Raw genomic sequence first — 22,855 nt, 5'->3', positions numbered from 1 at the left:
GCGGTCTAGTCATGTCCACTGGAGGTAGGAAAATATCAACAGGAGCGGGGGCTCAGGGAACTGTGAGTCGCTGCCTGAGGTGGAGCACAACTTGGAGATGCAGTAGACGGCTGCTTGTATTTGTTCCCTACAATGCAAGCCTCTCAAAGGGCCCTCGTGGCGCTGTGGGTCAGCGTTGGACCACTAACTACAAGGTGGGTAGTTCAGACCCACCAGCCACCTCATAGGAAAGCGATGAGACTGTCACTTTGGAACCCCTCTAAAGGGTTGTGATGAGTCATCGTTAGCTTGATGGCTGTAGATGTGATTTTATTAGAATGTGTGTGTGTTTGTGTATCTAATTTAATAAATAAATATAAACATTGCTGCTCAACCTCCCCCCCCCCAAAAAAAATAATAAAATAGAGGCAGGGGTCAGGAAGATGCTTCTTTTGACAAATACCCGTGAACTTTTATGTCCATTTCTAAGAGGAGGATTCGTACCAGTGTCGTGGAGTCTCTCAGCTGAGAGCTATGGGGGCTGAGGTCTAGGTCATGTATGCTCTCTGACTGCTTTGCTTTCTGTAGTACTGATACTTAGGCCATGTGATACTCATAATAATGGGTCAGTCTATGTAATGTAATGTGCACAGTATAAAATGCTTTTTTTTATATTTAGGATCTTAAAACTTCAAGGGGTCTATTTGAAGAAATGAAGAAAACTGCAAACAACAATGTTGTACAGGCAAGAGACTTATTCCCAAGAAACTGTCTTAAATTAAATCAGTGTTTTATTTCAGGGCAGCTATGATGGGGGCCCTTTCGACATTAGTGGTTATGCATTGGACTGCTAACCACGAGGTCAGCAGTTCAAAACCATCCCCTGCTCCGTGGGAGAAGGAGGGGCATTCTACTCCTATAAAGAGTTACCGTTTGGAGCCGACAGGGGCGGTTCTTCCCTGTCCTGTAGAGTTGCTATGGGCTGGGCTGGACTTGATGGGAATGAGGAACATTATTGTTGTTGGTTTGCATGATGAACTGTGTCCTTCGTAAAATCGCAGTGAGTGTTATCAACTCTGCCACTATACAAACTTGATTTACGATAGTTAACAATGAACTTGTTCAGATTATCTAATAGTCTTTAGTACTAGGCGTCTTCAAACTGCAGCCCGCGGGCCACGTGCGGCCTGCGGAGGACATTTATCCAGGCCGTCAGGTGTTTTTGCCCTGTTTGTTTTTTTTACTTCAAAACAAGATATGTGCAGTGTGCATAGGAATTTGTTCATATATTTTGTTAAACTATAGTCCGGCCCTCCAACGAGTCTGAGGGACAGTGAACTGGCCCCTGTTAAAAAAGTTCGAGGACCCCTGCGCTAGGCTAACAAGAGTTCCTAGAATGATATTAAGAAAGAAAATGGATAAATAATCCAAAGACTAAAGTTAATTTTTAATTCACTTTTGGTAAGCTGTTTTTGCTGTTTCTTTCAACCAGTATGTGTTAGCCACATTTTCAAGTGAAAGTGGGAAAATGAAGCAGACTGTGGTTTATCCCCCGGAACATTACTGGACTTTGCATTATTGCCCTAGAAGCTCGGGACACAGCTCAGGGCGAAGCTTTGGGACCTGCCACTTTTCACTGTGTTTGTGCCCTAGTGTGTCGGCGTACACCTTAGTGTGTCAGCGTACAGCTCTTTCTCCCGGCTCACATGCGGTTTGTCTTGTACAGCGTTTTCCATAGCAACACCCACAACCAGCTTTCTCTTCTCCCCCAGGTGATTGATTGGGTATTCGAAAAGACGAGCAAGAAGTGACGCGGATTCCTTCTCCCTGGACAACCAGAAAGTGGTCGGAACAATCACGTACACTTTTCTTCCTCCATATGGAAGTGGGAAATGTCAGACTACTCAACAAGTAGATGCTACATTTCTGAAGTTTTATAACTACTCAGTATTTAATATCGATGCTGAGATGCTCTGTTAATGTACTTTTCATGTATACTTATTTTATATAGTTTTCCTATATTTTAATTTTTAAAGTTAATATTTTACGTATGTTTTATGCTTTTATTTTGCCTATTTAATTCTTACAATAAATATTTCTTGGGGTAATTCTCTTTGCCATTACTCAACTGTCATTGTTCGATTCCAGCTCATAGCGACCCACTGTAGGACAGAGTAGAACTGCCCTGTGGGTGTCTGAGACTAAGTCTTTATGGGAGTAGAAAGCCTAATCTGTCTCTCAAGGAGTGGCTAAAGGTTTTGAACTGCTGACCTTATGGTTAATCAGCCCAACGTGTAACCACTCTGCCACCAGTGGCCGTGTAAGCATCTCAGCGCTGATGGGTCTCCACACAGCTTCTCCAGCATCAGGGTAAGTCCATGTAACTTCTCCTCAGGAATGTCTTGCAGGAAATGATCCTTTCCAGCTCAGATAGCTGCACACTGGTCCGACCATCAGAGAACTAGAAAGGCGAAGCTCGCTTAGCCATTTATCTCTCCGCCCTTGGATTAATCTACATGTGTTTTTCGGCCAGGTTGGCACAGTAAACCTTAACTCTCATCCACTGTGCGGGGGAATGTGTGACTGTTGGCCTGCACATCACTCTGCAGAATGTCTGGCTGCATGTTAACTGTCTTCATCAATCACAGCCTTCTGCACTGAGAAAATGTGCCCACCTTGGCAGGCTCATCCCTGACTGACCCAGAGCATTATCCTGGGCTACTGATCTTTGAGCTGATGGAAATCATGGTGGCCAGCAGGCAGGGTATTGTGGGTGAAATACAGAGAGCGCTTTGTGCTCCTCCCATCGAGAGAGAGCCAGGTCTTTATTTCAGCTGGCCATGCCATGTGCTCTGACCAGTAGAATGTGGCATAGTGACACCGGAGACGCTGGAAGTCGGGTTCTGAGGGTCTGGAAGCTTCGGCTTGGTGTCTGTGGGACAGGCGCATAACGTCCCATGGAATTGACACCAGCAAGCATCACACACCTCTAAGAAAAGCAGCTCCAGCCAGCACGCTAGGGCTGAGTTAATTCAATGTTGGACCAGGTATGGCCGAGAATGATGGCATTATAAATATCCGAATGTCCCCGGGCAGGAAAAAGGCCCACCCTTGTAGGCTTAGGTTCTCAAACTTAATTGACCTACAGTCTCCTTTTCAGGGGGAAAAAAAAAAGTTATACCGTGCCCCTCTGGCAATTAAAACGTTTGGTACTACGGCCCATAATCCAAGATAAAGGGTAGCGGTCTGATTTTGCAACACCCCCCTCCCCCCGCCGCCCCCAGATCATGCCAGCGCCCCCGGATCTGCCGCAGGCAAGAAGCAGTTCAGCTTCCCTGAAGAAGGGTGACCGCCTGCAAGAGAACTGAGGTCCCCTCCTGACCGCCACCATGGACAGGAGCTTCTTGACACTTCCAGGCTAGCAGACGCTCCAGCTGAAGGTAGGCCAGCAGTGAGCCTCCTCAAAACCAGCGGGAAACGGCCCGGCCACCCCACAGAACCGTGAGGACGCGGTTCACTTTGCCTTGCAGTTCTGGTGGTTCAGGGAGGCCGGGGAGAGGTGGAAAGCGTGGCAGTCAACGGTGGGGGTATCCTGGGTGAAACGCAGGCACATCACTTTGAGCTCCTCCCATCAAGAGTGGCTCTTTCCGCAGCTCTCGTCTCGGCTGGCCGTGCCAGGTGACAGTGACAGTGTGGTGCTGTGCGGGTCAGCTGGCAGAAAGGTGGAGCGTCCTCTGCCCTGTAGGATCGTGCAGGGTCAGAATCGACTAGCTGGCAGGGGCTTTGGTTTTGTTTTGCCTACACGTTAGAGTCCGTTCACAACCAGCAAGAAGGAAGGTTCTTGAAAGTTTCAAAACCCTTCATTTCTGAAGATCATTGTTTGAATACACTTACTCTCTACACAATTCTTTTTATATATGACACTAGGTTTCCTTTCCTCAGGGGACTCAGAAAACGTGCCGAGGAAGTTGTTTACCCCTTGTCCTCAGAGGAGAATAAGGAAGCAGGCACTAAGGAGGCATTTACAAAGTTTCCCTGGGCACTGCCTCGGAGTTCCTAGAAGAAAAGAGGCTGGATCCATACCAAGATTGTGGAGAGAATTATTGTTGGAAGGGTAACTGGCTTTGTTGAGAAGAACCAACCAGGCCTGGTCCAGGCCCAGGGAGAATGGGAGCCAGCAGGCCAAGTGTGAGAGCCTGATGGATTGCCTTCGCCCTGTGAGCTGGTGCTCAGCCCCATGGTGGACTTTGCCAGGGGCTGGTCTGCTGTCAGCAGTTCCTCCTCCTGCCTCTCACTCTCCTCGGCTCTCCCCTTCTTCCCCAGCCTCGTCTCTGCCCCCTCTCCTGCTGTGATGCTGTAGAACCCATGCTCTCTGTGCAGGGACTTAAGACTCTTCCAATCAAAAGCTCTAGTCCTGTCCAAGGACTGACAATGGATCACGAATCAGAGGCCAACAGAAAGGTCCCCAGTGCTTTCTGTCATCGCCTACAGATGGGATGGCAGACCATCGTGGGATGTGGCTAAGCCAGTCGTGATGAGCCAGTAGGCTCGCTTCCCCTCATGAGGTCAGATCTAGAGTAACTGAGGGCCAGAGGTGACATGGTAATCAACTTCTGGTCACACTCTCAACTAGCTCAAGATTTATGAAGAGTTGGACATTTTTGATTAACCCCGATCAGAACGTGATCCATAAAAAGACAAATTTTGTAACCTCCCTGTCCCCTGCAAAAAAAAAAAAAATTTGTTTAAATGCCTATTTAAGAAGTCCATGTAACATAGAAGCTTATTGCGGTAGCACATTCCCATTGCCCATGACTCCTGCTTCAGAAAATGTTTCCAGTCAGATGTTATTATCTGCAAGTATGTTAGACATATGTGTCCACTGTGCACCCAGCCCCCGATTAAGCATTCCAGTGCCCCTTCTTTGTAAGTTTGCATGCCCACGTTTTCGGATATGAACATATCTGCTACATACTGTCGACAGCCCGTGTCCCTAGAAACCAAAGCCTGAGGCAGGACGGAGTGTGGCTGCTCTCACTGGCAGGGGCTGCTCCGGGCTCCAAGCAGAGCAGATGGGCAGGGGATCTGCTTCTGCTCTAACCCTCATCACTGGGTTACAGCCCTGGGAAGGAAGTGCCTCAGACTCCTTGAGCAGGGACAAACATACGTACATGATGTTCATGTCCTCGATCAAACAGCCCAATGTGCCTGTGGCGACTCCTTGTCTTTGACTTTGCCTCTTTGAGCCATAGACCTGACCACGGCCCTAATTCCTACCCCGCACACCCAACAGCTCGACGCCCATGCCTCCATGGAAGCAGGCTCCCATCTCCGGACCCCTAGGGAGGCCTCTCCATGGCACCAGCTCCATGACCATTTAGTGTTTCTCAGAGAATAAGCAATGTTGTGAAAGGTTCTTCCTAAGAAGATAAAGGACAGCGGGAATCAACTCGATGGCAGTGAGTTTGTTTTGCTTTCTCCAGACTCCCGTAGCACCGCCCCCTCCCCCCCCCCCCCCCCCCGCAACTCTCATGAAGCCACCAATCGGTCTGTCATCTTCTCTTTGTAATGGAAGACAAACGCCACTGGGACTCACAGGTGAATATTCATTTAATTCATATATCAATTTTACATGATAGTCATAGGCACATTTTTGAAAACTCAAGATACATTCAAAAATTACCCACTCCTTCCAACCCATTCCAGTCCCTTCACGGCGGTCTGTCTCATATAAGAGGAGCTACAGAGGCCCCACCATTCGGTCTAGGAGAAAGCCTTGTGACCACGGGACCATTCTTTCTGACCCTCAATCAAGGATGGTCAAGAACCCATGAGCACAAGAACATAGTCGCAATTTCATCAATGGATGGGCTTGGTTCAAGGCCTCTTCCTGGATACTTTTCAATCTGCCTATGGCTTTGTTTCTCCTACTTGGTTCAAGTCAAAAAGTTGGTACCTGTGTGCTGTGCTCACCTTCTGTAAAGCCCACAGATTCTTGGCACTGAGTCGTTGTGGATTCAGTGACCCATCGGACAGGGCAGAACTGCTGTATGGGTTTTGAAAAACTCAACTGTTTACAGAAGTAGAAAGTCTTGTCTTCCTGATGTGGAGCAGCTGGTGGTTTCAAACTGCTGACCTTGCAGCTAGCAGCCCAACTGATAACTACTACACCACCACGGATCCTTCCTAGGAGATGGGTTCAAGAGACTCCATCACTCCAGGCCCAGCGAATCCCATCCACTGGCAATTGGGCAGCTGCTCACAAAGGCTAGGTGAAGGCATCGTTCCTTTCTGTTGGTTTTTGTTTAAAGACAAACATTGTGGATTTAATAATTTACCAACTCAAACGGAAAATGGACTGGACAAAGAGCGAATGGGGCACAAAAGCCTCTCCGCCCAAAAGACCCAGCTGACTGTGCCCAGGCATGGGTCACACCAACGTGTTGGTGTCGTCCCCCTAACATACACAAAGACAAGCTCAAACTCCACCAGGTAAAGCAACCTGTGGGCTTTGAAATGAGACCCCACACAAAGAGTATGTGAACTTGATTCACCATAGCCACGATGTTATGGGACAGTTTTCCTTGGAAGAAGAATAGGAAAAAAATTATGCATATACACAGTTCTCTTAGTAAAATGTTCTATTTCTTGCTAATCACACATCTTAGTTTACTGCAGAAAATGCATTCATTTTATTCAAATATATTTGTCTGAAATATAAATATTTAAATTAAATTTTTTTAAATGCAGAGAATGCCATTCCTGTGGACTCTCACCCAGATATTAATCAGCCCAAAATGTAAGTGATGAAGAAATAATCATAATTAGGATCACTTTAATCTGTCTATAAATATATAATAGGGTGTTTGCAACTTAATGATGAGTCATTAACTCACACTTCATATAGTACTGAGCACCTCAGAGTACATACTCTTGAATTAAACTATTGGCATTAATATATGCATTTTAAAATGTTATTTATAATACATAAGTATAGTAATCGCTATAACAACATCCCAGTGACTTTGAAAATAGAGAATGAAGAGTGCAGTGTAGTTTCCAAATGCACCGAAGCTTTCTTTAATGTTCAGGCCGGGACTTTAGTCTTCACCATTTTAATACAGGAAATAAAGAAAAATCATGTCCTGAAATGGCATTATCCCCCCTCCCTCCCCAATTTCTTCTTTTTTATAATCAAACACTAGCTTAACAAGATGGCCCATTAGGAAGGCATTCTGCCTTTGAAAAATCACAATGTCGAGATGAAAATCCTTGAGGGGGCCTGTGATCATGAGACCCCTTCAACACGTTTTCACAGAGGAGTTAACAAACCTTTCCTTATTACCAAACACTTGTTTTTTTCCACTTTTCCCCAAACACACTCAGTTAGTGCCCCTGGGAATAGTGTCCCAGGAGAAACGACTGGAGAAGAGCTGACCTAAGAGCAAGTCAAGAAGCCTGTCTATATCAATGAGCAAAGCCACGCTCCTTGAGGACACTGTCCCTGTGGGAAAGCTCTTTGCGTGCATAGGGTTTTGCTAAAATATGATTCTGTAAAAGAAAAACAAAAACTGCAGAAATTCGAGAACTGACTTTAAAGGTTTGAGAAAAGTGATTCTGAAATAAAAAGATGGGTGCCATCTTTTTTTTACAGCCCCCCGCCCCCACCCAGTGAATTGTGAACAAGCAAATGCCTCAAATCAATAATGTGCCGTGTGCTGTCCAAAAATATTCTGGTAGAAAAATATCCGGCCACTATATACTTTCCCCGGAATCTTGAATGTACCGTGGATTCTACCGATTGGTGCACGTGCAGTGCTGGGCGCATGAGACAGCCCAGCTCCGAGCAGGAGGAAGCAAGGCTGCCCTGTGACGTGTTAGAAGACGCATGCAGACAAGCACAGGCAGACAGGCTCAAGAAGCTGCTCGGTGCTTCCACAGCAAGGCAGAGGTAATTCGTTTACCCAGCTGTGTGCACCGTGTTGTGTATTTATATAGAGATATCAGATGACCATCTTAAGAACAATACCCATCGCTGGCTTACTAGAAATAAAGGTATTGGTCTTGATATCGGCCGGCAGACCTTGGTGTGAGTGCAGTCCCAGGACTCATCGTATTCCGGGCACCTGCCCCCTTGGCTGGGACTCTTCCCCCAGAGCTCGGCTCAGGCTAGTACCTGCTGCTTGGTTTCAGTCCTGCTCGGCATGCGCTACCGGGAGCACTTCCCAACTATTCCACATCTCTGAAAGTCAATTCAGTAAAATTAGCAGTAATAACCATCACCGCTGCTTCATACTCTAACGAAAGGTGAGTGTCCATTTGAGAGGAGCACCCTTCTCTCCCTCCCAGGCAAAGGACTGATTTAAAAGCAGGTGATAAATCACAATAAACAAGGGATGAATGTTTCGGGGAGGTGTGGGGCAGGGGCGAGGTGGAATACCGAGTTCTCATCTATCCAGCCCTTGCTCACCTGGGTGAGCCAGTTGCCTAGAAACTGCTATGATTAAGATCTGTGCCTGCTGTTCTCATGGTCATGTCCTTGGGCGTCTTTGAAAGCTATGCGGTGTGTTTCCAGTCACCCTCATCCCTTTAACCATCGATTGTTCTAGATAGACAGCTTTGCTCTGAAGGCCGTTGGGGTGGCTCCTTGGGGCACCTGCTGGAGTTGCTGGAACCCACAGAGGCATCTGGGACGGTTGCACCCAACACCCGAGACCGGAAGCTGCCCATGGCTCGTTTTGATGTCTGCACTGTTCCCATACAAACGGCTCACGTTTCTGGCGTCAACCCAGCGTCCTGTCTTCAAAGGCAAGCCGCCCCTCTGTTCAAGCCACCAAGCCCAGTCTTGTAATCTTCGCCGACAGGAAGGAATGAATGATGAAAACAATCGGTTTGGGGCATGAATGAAGGTCTAGTTGCTGAAATTGAAAAAGAAAGGGAGAGAGGGGGAGAGCTCCTCAATGATTGCTTGATACGAAACAGTGATGGACACATCCAACAGATGAGTGCTCTCGGCTTAAGTGTCAACTGGATCAATGATGTTTTCAATTCCTTGCTCACCACTGAGATACAGGAAGACTCTCTGAACTAATTCTTTACATCTCCCACATCTTATCTAAATAGTTCTGTGAAATTGTTACAGAGCAATGCTGTCCGTACTGATGCTGCCCTTTAGGGTCTAGAGCAGGGGTCCTCAAACTTTAAATGGGGCCAGTTCACTGTCCCTCATACCCGTTGGAGGGCCGGACTATAGTTAAAAAAAAAAACTGAACAAATTCCTATGCACACTGCACATATCTTATTTTGAATTAAAAAAACAAAACAGGGCAGAAACCCCCGGCGGGCCAGATAAATTTCCTCAGCGGGCCGCATGTGGCCTGCGGGCCATAGTTTGAAGACCCCTGGTCTAGAGCATTGCTTTTTGGTCCCACAGTAGGGTTTGCCACAGCATGAGGCAGGACTGCATCTCACATCTGTGTATTTGGATTCTGACACATCCTGACCATGACACTAGAGCAGTGGTGCTCAACCTTCCTCATGCTGTGACCCTTTCATACATTTCCTCATGTGGTGGTGACCCCCCCCAACCATAACATTTTCGTTGCTAATTCGTAACTGTAATTTTGCTACTATTATGAATTGGGCGACCCCTGTGAAAGGATCATTCAACCCCCAAAGGGGCTGCTACCCACAGATTGGGAACCGCTGCTCTAGATGCATGACTATGGACCAGTCACTTGAAACTGTTCCCAGGTGTGATAGTTAGGTTTATTGTGCCAACATGGACTAGAGGAACATGTGGGCAGAGATGAATCAGGTACCAGTTTAATTGGAGGGCAGGGCAAAGAGATCAGTAGCTATGCAAGGCCCGCCCCTGTCTCTTGCTCTCTGGTGATCTGACCAGTGTGCTTCTGCTGTAGCTAGTTCTCTGCCTCAATCTGTGTGTTACACTACCTGTGGGTCAAGCCAACCCATGGACCGTGTTGCTAGAGCTTGAAGCTCTTAATACCTGACTCACCGCACTGTTGGTACAACATTGCTTGAGCCTGAGGCTGGTGGATCCTGTCGCCTTGCATTGCTTGAGTTTGACATCCCATCCGGGCCTGCTTCCCTAAGTTCCCGTGCTACTGACTTGCTGATCCACCTTCTATCTGCTGCCTGAGGGTAGACTCCTCTGTCCGCTTCCTTGACCTTGGGCCAAAGCCTCATCCCCCTCCCCAAGAGTTGAAGTACCTTCAGAATATCAACTATTCCACAAAAGTGAGTTGAACTGAGCCCTCTGTGGACTAACTAGCTGTTATATTCCTTCTTGCTATAAAATCTCTCTCTCTCATATATATATATTCTTATAGGTGTCTTGGTTTTGTTTCTCTAGAGAATCCTGTCTAACACACCAGGACTACCAAACTCACAGGGTCATTAACTTAAAAGGGATCCCAACCCAAATCATTGCCACGGAGTCTGTTCTGAGGCCTAGCTGCCCTGTGTAGGGTTTCCCAGGCTGCACATCTTTCCGGAAGAAGATAACCTCGTCTTCCTCCTGAGATGGGGGTGATGAGTTTTGAACCACAGATTTCATGGTTAGGAGCCAAAGGCCTGACCCACAGCACCACCAGAGTTCCTTATAACAGGGTCAGAAACGCCAACGATGCCTGCCTTGTGAGCTGTAAAATCTAGCCCCGGCATTAAGTCCCTGCCCTCACGGCCCTCTGCTCTTGAATTGTAAGGCTGGATGTCTCAGCTGTTAAGGCAGCATCTGAAGTCTTATCCTCTGTGTGTTCTTATAAACCCCTCCTGTGTGAGGAAGCTTCAAAAGTTAATGAAAAAATTTTGTTATCTTGTAATTCCATTTTCCACGAACTTTGTGAACCCCTATGGACATATAGCTGGAGCGAGACTTGCCTTGAGAAGCTGAATTTTATCCTCTGAATTAAACTCAAATACAAACAACCAACCCGAACCATCAAACCCACTGCTGTGGGGTTGACTGTGTGTGACTCCCAGCGCCCTGTAGAGCAGTGCAGAACTGTGCTGGGGTTCTGAGACTCTTCGTGGCATTGAGAGCCTTCATTTTGTCCCTCAGAGCACGACTCCTCTTTGTTACACGACACCAGCAGGGCACTGTCCCTCATGTTCACACGCTGTCTGTCCCCAGTTCTATCCAGGTGGTGCAAAGAGTTGAAGACTTGGCTGCTAACAGAAAGGTCGGCAGTTCAATTCCGCCCAACGGTGCCGAGGGAGAAAGATATGGCACACGGCTCCAGCAAAGATCACAGACAAGCTCTGTTCTGATCAGTCAAGCGAGGTCACTTGGAGCTGGGATTGACTTGGTAGCAGCCAACGGCATCAAAGTTAAGCCTGTGCTCACGATACACAGTGCTAAATATTTTTAATGCATTATCTAATACAATTTTCACCCAAGTCCTGTAAGGTAGCTAAGCCATGACTTCTGTTTTGTTTTTATTAAGGGGGAAGTAGGATTTGGAGAATTAAAAACTTTTCTGAGATCGTGGATCTTCTAGTAAACAGGAAATATGTACTCAAACACAGATCTGTAGGTGATGCCAAAACCAGGCACTTAAACCATGTCACTAACATGGAGCAGAACATTACGGTTCACTAACACAGAGGGTGACTTTGGGAAGTAACCTTAAAGATGATCTATTTAGAGAAAGGGCACCAAGCTGTTAGGGACCACGCTTGCCACCCCCGACCCTTCTCACTGGCCTCACCCGGTACCCCGGAGGCCACCCCACCAGCTGCAGGTGGTGGGTGGACCAGCACTAAGATGCGACTTGGTCGTTTTCTCTCTGCTTCTTGCCTCCATGTCCGAGGTCAACCAATTGGCAAATAGATAAAGGTGATAGTTGAAAAACATGAATTGTCAGATGTCTTCCTACCTATAGATTTACTCCCACAGAAATAAAATAAGGACCACCTGCAGCCCCTTTGTTTAAAGATGGGTGGACCCTCCGATCCAAAGAAATGAAAGGGCTAGATCTGGGCAATGAGTTAATGAGACTCAGACGCACGACTACCCTGCTGCTCAGTTTATTGTTTCCCCTATCTCATCTCTGCCCTCTTCCACTTCCGGAAATATTGAGGTTACCTTTGTGGTACAGTTCGTTACTAACTGGTCTGTGAACCACAAGGCCAGCAGTTCAAACCCACGTCCGGAGAAAGCTGTGGCTTTCTACTCCAGCAGAGAGTTACAGCCTTGGACACGCCAAGGGGCAGTTCTTCTCGGTCCTAGAGGGTCACTATGAGTCAGAATGACCTTATGGCCAGGGGTGGGGTGTCTGACATTGGGCTTATCAACCTAATGTACAGGCAGCAAAAAAGAATCCCTAAATCTTCAAGTCAAAGTGCAACTACAGGTAGAAAAGCTGAAATTTGAGACATGTGGACTTTCCTCATGGGCAGAAATCACCTTGAATGTGGAAGTCAAGGGTAAAATAGGACATTGATTCTTGGTCTTTGGTATTTTGCTAGGGAGTCGGTCGTCACCTTTAAGGGAAAAGAAAAATGTACACAGTCGTGTGATTGATAGAGCAACAGCCAAGTTAGACGTCTTCCTCCTGAAATGTACTTTCGAGTTACCTCATCTCCAAACTCAGCTTCAGGCTGAGCTCGGATGGAAAGACAATCTAGTAAAATCCCATGAATCCACTTTAAAGGTATCCATAGATAGATAGATGGAGATTATATATATACAGATATAGATGTGCTGATCCACATATCTCTCTATATACCTGGAAATATTTCTCAGGAAGTGCATACAGCCCACTGGAGAGCCTGGGGAAGCCATGTTACGGGAACAATGCTGGGACTGCAGCGATGCATGCTCTCAGCATGACCCAGAAGAGCAGTGCAGAAACGGTGCATTTCACAAGCAGTGGGGAGCATGCTGCTAGCTGAGAAGGTGCGTGGTTCAAATCTACCCACAGACACCACTGAGGAAGGCATGATGATCTACTTCCAAAGAGCCACAACCTTAAAACATTCTCAAGGCCAGTTCAATTATCATTCAGATTCACACCCCAACCAAAGTTGAAGGAACCAAAGCTTTCACCAACGTCAGCAGTCTGAAAGTGCTCACACATGGAATCACGAGGCACGGATGATTCCTGGTGACTGACACATGGGAGCTGGAAACAAAGATGACCAGTAGCTAGAGAATGTGGCCTCGGGGAATGATGCCGGAGATCCAGTGATGGATTTTTTGCAACAATTCATTCATCACAAATATATTTTTTCCAACAATATAAATGTTGACTATACATATGGACATCAGTGGATGGAATACATGAGAATGAAATCTAGTACATCCGTGGGGAGAGATGATGGGTAGGCTCAATACCACCAGTCCAAACAAAGTTAAGAGGATGATGGCTAGGGTACAAAGTATGACCTTGATTCTATCCCACCTGAATTTAGACACCATCTCAAGAACAGATTGGACACATTAGTAATTAGTAATGGAAGACTAGCTGAGGGCATGTTGATGTTGAGGGCATCGTGCGTGAAGAAAACAAAGGGTCCTTAATTAGGAAAGGAAGACATGACCGCAGTAGACACCAAATAAGACACCGAAACTGGATCTTGCACCTAGACTAGCTAAAGTGAGTGAAAGACAGGATGAAACCAAAGAGCCAACAAGAAGATGGTTTAAAGTGGCTATAAAAGACAAATCAAACCATTTTGATGAAAAGCACAAAGACGTGGGGTTAGAAAACCCACAGAGAAGACGGGGGTTGTCATTTCTCAAGCTTAAAGAACGGAATTAAAAACAAAATCTTGAGTCATAGTATTAAGGGATTCTATGGGCAAGGCATTGACCAGTGAAGGAAGCATCAAACAAAGATGGAAGGGTCACACAGTCACTACTAAATGACATTCAATCATTTTAGTCGATATAATATGGTTAAGAACTGATGGTATTGACAGAGAAAATTCAGTTTGCACTCAAGGAAATGATGCAAACCAAGGCCCCTGGAGTTGATGGAATACCAAATGAGATGTTTCTGTGTGGCTCCCAGCAAATCATGGGTTACATTCCAGAGCACTTGACCTTGCTCATGCAGACTCTGTACATTTACCAAGCAGCTGGGGGGGAGAGTGCCTGATTTAAAATCAGGCAAGTTATGTAGTGGGAATCCAAGAGGCTGGACTATCTGTGGAACACAGCATCAGGATTGGAGGAAGACTGGTTAACACTCGACGAAGTGGATGAAGAGTCCGAAGTGGATGAAGAGTCAAGACTACCGCCCCGCGATGGACCACACCTCCACGCAGAGAAAACAAAAATCCTCACTAAGGGACTGACAGACGACATCCGCTTAAATGACGAAAAGAGTGAAGTTGTCAAGGGTTATTTTTACTTGGATCCATAATCAATGCCCATGGAGGGAACCGTTAAGAAATCAAGCAGTATGTTGTACTGAACAAATTTACTGCAAAAGATCTCTTAGACATATTTAAAAAGGATAGCTGTCACTTTGAAGATTACAGTGCCAGGGTATTTTCAATCTTGTCATATGCATGGGAAAGCTAGACAATGAGGAAGTCTGAAGAAAAACGGATACTTTTGAATTATAGAGAAAATAAATATTGAGCACATGACATGCACTCTCCTAAGAATCAACAAATCTGAACGGAAAAAGTACAGCTGGGATATTCCTTCGAAATGAGGATGGCAAAACTCTGCTTCACTTCTGACTGGTCCCGGGGAAAGGCCTTCAAGCTCGGTCCAGTAGCGGGTCAGAGAGAAAGAGGGAGGCCCTGGGTAAGGGATCGATTCAGTGGTTGCTACACATTGGAAACAGCAGTGACTGAGGATGGCACAGGCCTGGGCAGTGCTGCACATCGGGTCGCTGCGCGTCCGAACTTGACCTCCTGACAACTGACAGCAGTAACCACCACCACACTTGCTCAGAGTAGAAGCAGGTGCCGTTTTCAAGCGTTTGTGATACTTTTCTATTCTGACAGGCAGTGGTGATCACCAGAAGTTGTGAATTTAAACCGAGGGGCTATTTTCCTTGATAAAGAAAGCATACATAGATAGTATCTTACTAGACATCCAGTGATCAACTTGTTGACTCCAAATCTTGGTGACCAGAGTCTTGGCGTGTCAGAGTAGAATTGTGCCCCATAGGCTTCTGAATGGCTGCCTTTTGGGGAAAGTCACTAGGGATGTTGAGAGTGTCACCGGGCCTTTCTTCTGAGGCACCTCTGAGTGGCCCCAAGTCTCCAACCTCTCAGCAGATGAGCATGGTAACCGTTTGCACCACTCACAGAGACTAAAATCTCACCTGACGTGGTAAGTGTGCTAATTTTTCTGGCTATCCTTTGATAGTCTCCCAGAACATCTACATCCTGTCTGCTCCTCTCTGCATCCTGACTGCTCCTCTCTGCTCCTATGAGGATAGAGTTGATAGCTTCCCTTGAGCATCTTCTGCTCTGCCCTTCCCCCCACTCTCAGCGCCTTGCTCTCGATCTGCTCTGATGCTGTGATGGCTCCTTGGTGTCTTTTACATCCTCCACAATTGGCACAGCAGCTGCATCCCTAGCAGCACATTACCGACGTGAGCATAGGGGCTCCATGCTTTGAACAAGTGAAAGGTATGTTCTGGAGCTCGTGGGGTTGGAGGGTGGGGCTATTTGATAAGGATTTAATACCGTGAGGGATTTTTTTCTGTTAATTCAAATATTTATGAAGACTTCTCGTGGGAAATGAGACCAAAGTCAAGAACTTTGACACCCCCAGATTCAATCACGGTTTTTCTTGGCTCAGGTAAGGCATAGGTCTGGGAGGACTTGGTGACTAGCCAGTAGCTCCATAAATTAAGAATGCACCATGCTTGTCAGTCCTCCCAGCTGTGTCGCCAAAATGAAAGCTGCAAAATCCCGTGGCCTGGAAAGCATGCTCACTTACAATCTCTCCATCTTTGCCTCCAAAATCTAGATACAGCATCCTGATGCCATCATCTGAAGACATCTTGAGCTTCTCATAAGGCGACTGTATGATGGTTTTAGTAAAGGCACCCTCCTGCGGTTCAGTGGTGACAGAAAACCCATTCTCATAATGCACGGTCAGGCGGCACTCCTGGTTCTTATAGGTGCAGGCTGAGAGACAGACAGACAGGGAGACAAGCAAGATGTTCAGAGTCAGACCATACTTCCAATATTCAAAGCCCTGGGGCTGACCACACATCTCTGACTAAAGGTAAAGCATCACAATCGTTCATGCGCACTTTCTTTTTCAGTTTATTTTGATCATGGAGCGTTTGTGTCCCCATGGAACTCCAAAAAATACATGAAATCACATTCTTTTGAAAACACCTCTGTGAGGATCTACTAACTTGCATGTGGATTCCCAGGCTGACCTGGCCCTCTGACAATGAGTAGGCAGGTCTACTGACTGCCTTCCCATCATCAGAGGGGCCTCGCCTCAAGTCAGGAAACAATTAACTTGACATTTGCTTTGCAAGAAACCACTTCCGAGGAAGCATTAGCATCCTCTCTCTCTCCTCTCCCCTCCCCTCTCCTCTCTCCTCCCCTCTCCTCTTCTCTCTCTCTTTCTCAGTGTCATGCCTGCCACCTGGGGATAGAAGTGAGCCTTCCCTCCTCTCATTACCAAAGTCAACAAATGCTTCCTCCCTAGGAAATCTACAGTGAGGAGCTTTAAAATAATCTGGTGGGTAAGTTGGACCAAGCTCTTTTTCTGAATGGAGAGGGGTTCCCATTTAATTTCCCTGGTGAGCCTGACTGCTGGAGAAGCTGCTGGTGCAGACGGATCTCAGCTGTGTGAAGCTGCTGCCTCTTCCCTGTGACCCATGCTGGCATCCCAGACCCTCAGGCGATGTCGTCCAATCCAAAGGTGTCTCTGCATCTGTCAGGAGTCAGCTCTTTCCTAAGATCCTTCTGGTGTTCAGAAAAATAGAGCCCTGTGCTTTAAATGCCTGAGCTGGACAGGAGGGCTGCCATAAGAATCCTCGCTCCTGCTTAGGAAGACTTGTGAAGATTTAAAAACCCTTCATCAAAGAGTTCTGGAAAAGAGTATTATAAAAATTAAATTGAATTACTTTTTTGCCTCATTAAAAACTACCCTGTTCCTGACATGTAAATTGGCTCTAGTCTTGATCTCCATCCAGGAGATCTTTAGTCAAACCAGGATACTTTTTAGCTGACACTGGGCTAGGGAGGAGCAGGAAGGAGGAACACCCGAGCGAAGGTATTATTGATTGAGAATTTCCTCTCTAGCCTCCATTGCTCAGCGTAGCTTTACAAACCACCTTTACGCTGATTTACAACCATGCTCCCGGGGAAGAACAGAATGGAGGTGACAGCCAAGCCCTGGGAAATGAACGTGTTCCTGCCCAGGTTGTTCAGGATTCAGGATGCAGCTTCTGCCCACCGTGGCCTGTGCACCGCCCTCACTCCCTGGCCCTCGGATCTGGACGGGTATGTAGAACGACCTTGGTAAAGGGTCTCTTGGCGTTTGTTCCTCATGAACACGATAGTGGGGGTGTGGGGAGCATCCAGAATATGGGTGAAGAAGGCAGGAGCCTGTTGGTTTGGAGTCAGTACATCATTTGATTTGGAATAAGTGTGTGTGTATAAAAATCTTTGGTGACACCCTGGTTGAGCACTGAGTTGCTAACTCAAGGTCGGGGCAGTCTGCTTCCAACAGATTACAGTCTAGGAGAGCCTATGGGGCTGTTCTGCTCTGGGTCCGTTTCTACTTTTCAGGACACTCGTGTATGAATAAGTAATATAGTCTCCATCTAGTCGCAGAATGAGATGGCTTTCCATCGAAGCCCTGATGAAAACCTCTGACCCTTCTCCTTCTGGACCATTACCCATCTGCCCCCAGCTTGGTGCCAACCCCTAGTGACCCTGTAGGAGAGAGCAGAACTGTTTGTTAGGATTTTTGAGACAGTGAATCTTTACGGAAGCAGACAGCCTCTGCGTTTTCCAACAGAGCCCCTTGGTAAACTCTAAGTTATCTCCTCATTAGACTATAGTTCTTAGCCGAGGATGGCCAAAGACACAGGCCCAGAGGCAGCCACCCCGCCCACCTGCGCTCCTTGACGCCTTTCACTCCCATCAGCTGCCCAGTGCTTGAACTTCAACATGCTGCCAGATAACAAACTCCTTGATTTCATTCTAGTTGCCTTCAGATGGGAGGCCTGGCCTTGTTTAATGGGATCAGCTATCTGAAGATGTTCTCAATCAGCTCGGGATAAATTGAACACATTATCAAGTAAATGAAACTCTGATTAAAACTCAAGCCCCTCCCAGGACCTCTCAGCAGGCCTCTTTCCACTTGGAATGGGGCCGCCCCCTTGGTCATTTCCATGTTTTATCTCTCACCACCAAGCCCATGCGGAGCCACACTGCTGTTTGGGTTTGTTTGTTCTTCTACCAACAGCCTCATCATTTCCCTGTCCAAAGAAAGCTCAGCTTATTGAAAGAGAACTATTTTATAAATATTTGTTGAGGCAAACAATCCTTTCAGTCACCTTTTTCTTTCCTAGAGCACTCTGGAAGCTGCAGAGAACCTGAGCTTTTCTGGCCTTGCACATAGAACTCTATCCGTCAGGAAGGTCTTTTCCATTCTTCAAGTTCAACACCCTAGCCCCTCTTTGCATATAGAACATGCCTCAAACATCAAACCTTCCCGTAAGAGTCTCCAAAGTGCTTCCAAGTGTGTCCCATCATTTCCCCAACAGCAGTGGGCAACATTTGGGGCACCAAAAAATTTCAGGAAAACAATACAAATAGAGGAAACGTAGAGGGACACTATATCAATGCGTCCCATGACTTCTGTTTATGTATTTTTTAATACATGGACTGCGTCACACATCTGTATGTCATCAATGTGCAGGGACCATGCTAACTTTCTCTGTACAGCATCCGATGTCAGTATATGTGCTGCCCAAAGCAACCCGTTCCCTATATTTTAGAATATGACTGGGGAATCCCTTCTTGGACACTGGATGAGTTCAAGTGTAGAACGTTGCTGGTGGACTGAAGAACTTGCACCCTTGCTCAAGGAATCCGATTCACAGTGGTCCATGGACCAGCAGCAAAATTGCATACAATTCTGTAAAACATGCACAAGTTTAGTCCCCACCACAGCCTAACTGAATCAGAGTCTGTCGGAGGGGATCCAGCGGTTTGAAGCTCTGGAGGGGTTTTGCTTGTTTGTCTGAGACGCAGCTTGCCTTTCCAAGAAGCACTGTCCCTCCCTGGGGACACTTGGTTCCTCTGGAGCAGAACGGCCGACATGGACACCTAGATCTGCATTGTCCAGCCCGGTAGCTTTTAGCCACACTGGGCTATTGAACACTTGGCGTGTGGCTAGAGAGTGGGTCTGAGGAACTGGTATTTTGATTTAATTTTAATTTCAATACCCACATGTGACCAGAGACCACCCTCCTGGGTAATACACACCTGAAAATGATGATTAAAAACAACTATGACTTACAACATTCATGGAGTTCCTTCTGTGCACCAGCCTCTGCGCTAGGTGTTTTACATGGATTATTTTTCTTAATTCTGATAAACAACCCAATGACATGGGGACTAATACCTGCTCCCCTTCCCCCATCACCTTCTGCACATAATGAATGGCGAGAAGGCTTAAAGAGATTAGCTAATTTGCTCACATCATACAGAGAACACGAAATAGAGGAGCTGGAATTTGAGTTCCAGCCCCGTCGATCAATTGCATGATCTTTGGATCTGCTTGACCTCCATCACGTGCTCCTTGGCTTGGAAGGCCGGCTTGATTTCCACCTGGAACTGCGTCCTCAGCGACAGAGAGAACGGAAGGACAGACACGAAGCACGAGGGCAGAAACGATCCTAAGAAACAGTTCTAAGAAACCCAAAGTTGTGTTTTCTAGAAAACTGTTGAGCATACGAAGTATTACGTCACAGCCTGTTGATGTCCAGTTAATTGTGACTCAGAATGACCTTCTAGGACAGAGCAGAATTGGCCCATAATCCGAGGCAGTAACCTTGGCAGAGGCAGACTGCAATGAAACCGCTGGTGGGCTCACATTGCCAACGTTTTGGTTAGCACCCAGGGCTTACGCACAGAATGCCCTCTTTATGAATGTCAACCGAAGACCTGAGCAAAGTTTGTGATAGGCCACAGAACTAGTAACAACTGCATTACATGCACAAGTCACTGTGTATTGTGTTGGCCAGTGGAAAACATGGGCTGAATATATTTTAGAAATCACTCACTGACATAGAGTGGATTCTGACTCATAGCAACCTGATAGCACAGAGTAGAACTGCCCATGTGGTTTTCTGAGACTAATTCGTTATGGGAATTGAAAGCCTCAACTTTCTCTTGAGGAGTGGCTGGTGGTTTTGAACTGCTGGCCACATGGTTAACAGCCCAATGCATAATCTACAATGCTACTACGGCTAAATATGGAGTCTGTTTCAGTGAACATACAAGGCCTTATAATGATTGTAGATTTATGTTACTTTTACTATATCTTATTTTCCTTAATCCCACCTTTTCTCATTTAAAAAATTATATCCATCTATCCTGGTATTGCTAGATTTATTATCTATCATCTCCTCTCCCTTCTGTCTGTGTTGGGGAGTGATGTGAAAATTGCATGTACAGAGTCCTGGACAGGACAGTTGTTTGCCAGATCACTGGACTAACAGTGGGAAATCCCAGGTCTCCATAGATCCTGTGGTGGACAGAGAACAGACTTTCCAATATCCCCTACAGTCAACACTGCCATTTATCAATTGCGTGACCTTTGGAGAGTTGTTTGGCCATAAGAATGTGCTCCCTAATTTGCAAGATCAAGTTTATATGAAATTTTTATTCAAACTGTTTTGAAGATGAGCCATGCTAAGATAGTCACTTCAGATGGCGGCACAGGGCATGCAGCGCACACACACACGATCGCAATTCCCACAAAGCCACATTTAGGCTAATTATTTCTGTTCGGTTTCATTTTACTTTTCAAATTTTGGTCATTCTTCATTTCTGTGATCTCAGGATCCACAAAAGAGTTATTATGCACCATCTGAAAAGCACCGAGAGACATGCTGTAACAACAGCACACTGTCCTCTATTAGCGTCACTCAAGAGAACAGAGTAGACCGGCTCCATGGGATTTCCACTGCTGTCAGCTTTCTTTTTGCGTCTTGGTTTTCGCGTTTTATTGTGATTTGAGTGAACGTTGACCGACCACATTGGTGTTCCATCCACCGATCCTCACACGTTCTCATTCATGACATTGACGGCCATCCCCACACCACAGTGTAAGGTGCTCTCTGCCCACTGCTTCCCTGGATTGACCATTCCAGGTGCTTCCTTCTAACCTCCTCTTGCTTTCTGAGCATCTTCATTGCTGGCCAGCGGCAAATGTCGCCCTTGCTCTCAGGCAGCTGGTTGTTGTAGACAATTTTTGAACCTTCCTGGTGTCTCGTTCACTTACAGGCCCCTCTACAGTGTGGCTGCATGTTGAGCCAGGAGGGTGGCTTAGGGGTTAAATGATAATCAAGGACCGGCCCCTCTCTGAGCAGTAGACCTCCCTTGAGAAGTTATTCTGAGTTTGTGTCCACCTTTTCCTCTTACTCTCTCTAGGACCTAGGCTCACCACCCTCTCTAGCGTGGCCAACAGTGCTCACTGGACAACCTTCTGGTCTCCGAGGCTGGCAGGCCGGGTGCAGGAGTCCTTTAGATGAACTGACTGCCCGCGTGTGGTTTTCTGACGCCGCATGGCTCTGGAGGAGGAGGTACCAATGGCCGCTTCACAGATCACCATTGACGCTTTTAAGTCACCATTCCCCATAGTAGGGAGTGGGCTCTGGGGTGACACTCTATATCTTTACAGATCAGACTGCCACACCTTTCTCTCGTGGCGTGGCTGCTGGCTTCGAAGGGCCAATGTTTGGCTTCAGCAGCCAAGCTTTTTCATCCCTAGACCACGCTATGTAAAATGCCTGGCATATAGCAGGTGCTCAATGAATAGTCGTTTTCCCTCCTTCATAGATATTCCATTTATTTATGTATTTTTTGGTTGGTTGGTTTATGTGAATCATTTTCTTGGTGGGCTCTTACAAATCTTAAAGCTGTCCACCATTCAACTGTATGAAGCACACTTGTACATATGTTGCCATCAACATTTCCAAAACATGTTCTTTCGACTTGAGCCCTTGGAATCAGCTCCTCTTTAGCCCCTGCTCTCCCATCCCTGCCCTCCCCCCTTCATGAATCCTTATCAATTATATATGATTGTTGTTATTTCATATCATACATAGTCCACTGTCTCCCTCACCCACATTTCTGTTACTTGTCCCCCTTGGGAGGGTGGTGGCTCTATAGCCAACCTGGTGATGGGTTCTCCCCTCACACCATTCCCCTTCCCTCATGATATCGCTACTCCCACTACTGTTCCTGGGGGTTTTACACATTCTATTTCTACCACTCGCTAACACTTCCTGATAGATCTACATGAACGTGGCCCCCACACACATGGCCATCCTTCTGTCCTGCTTCTACTGCTCCGGTCACTCCACAGCGGGGCTCCCTTCACAGCCTTTACTCCATATCCCTGCCCAGATGCATCTGTTTCCTGCCCTTTTCCACATGTAGGTCTTCAGGCTTCCGTTCAATTCTGGGAACTATGTAATATCTCTCCGAAAGACTCAGTAGGTGACAAAATGCCCCGAATCTGTTCTTGTCCCTTATACCAAGAACTCCACCTGTACATGCCGCCGAGACCACCCCCCCAGGAAGGCACCTCATTGTACGTGGGATAATGCTGTGTGACTATCCATGCTACCGTCTTTCCTGCAGTCAAAATGGGATAAGACACTCAAAACTTAAA

General features: G+C 46.7%; 2 protein-coding genes and 1 non-coding gene across 5 annotated transcripts in view; 1 reads left to right on the top strand and 2 right to left on the bottom strand.

Annotated features, from left to right (window-relative positions):
- MTBP (MDM2 binding protein) overlaps positions 1-2,095 on the top strand; it is a 64,942-nt gene extending 62,847 nt beyond the window's left edge. For 2 of the 3 annotated variants that reach the window (XM_075549320.1, XM_075549319.1), the window contains exons 21-22: positions 659-724; positions 1,752-2,095. In XM_075549320.1, coding sequence (XP_075405435.1) covers positions 659-724; positions 1,752-1,790 — 105 coding nt within the window. In that variant the 3' untranslated portion in view covers positions 1,791-2,095. Of the gene's footprint in view, positions 1-658; positions 806-1,751 lie in introns of those variants that run through there. The other variant, XM_075549318.1, reaches the window with a different exon arrangement.
- A 3,573-nt stretch (positions 2,096-5,668) lies between these two features.
- The window catches only part of SNTB1 (syntrophin beta 1), a 273,624-nt gene continuing 256,437 nt past the window's right edge, over positions 5,669-22,855 (bottom strand). Inside the window, exons 6-7 of the mRNA XM_075549317.1 lie at positions 15,914-16,104; positions 5,669-8,897 (exon numbers count right to left, since the gene is read on the bottom strand). Of these exons, the coding sequence (XP_075405432.1) occupies positions 8,805-8,897; positions 15,914-16,104 (284 nt within the window). The 3' untranslated portion in view covers positions 5,669-8,804. The remainder of the gene's footprint in view (positions 8,898-15,913; positions 16,105-22,855) is intronic.
- Positions 18,824-18,928, bottom strand: LOC142449534 (U6 spliceosomal RNA). Its single transcript, XR_012784686.1, has one exon. It is a non-coding gene; the product is annotated as a U6 spliceosomal RNA (small nuclear RNA).

The sequence above is a fragment of the Tenrec ecaudatus genome, chromosome 5 (assembly GCF_050624435.1).
Source record: "Tenrec ecaudatus isolate mTenEca1 chromosome 5, mTenEca1.hap1, whole genome shotgun sequence".
Taxonomy (NCBI): Eukaryota; Metazoa; Chordata; class Mammalia; order Afrosoricida; family Tenrecidae; genus Tenrec; species Tenrec ecaudatus.
The sequence above is the reverse complement of the archived record's forward strand: the minus strand, read 5'-3'. Positions and strand labels throughout refer to the sequence as shown.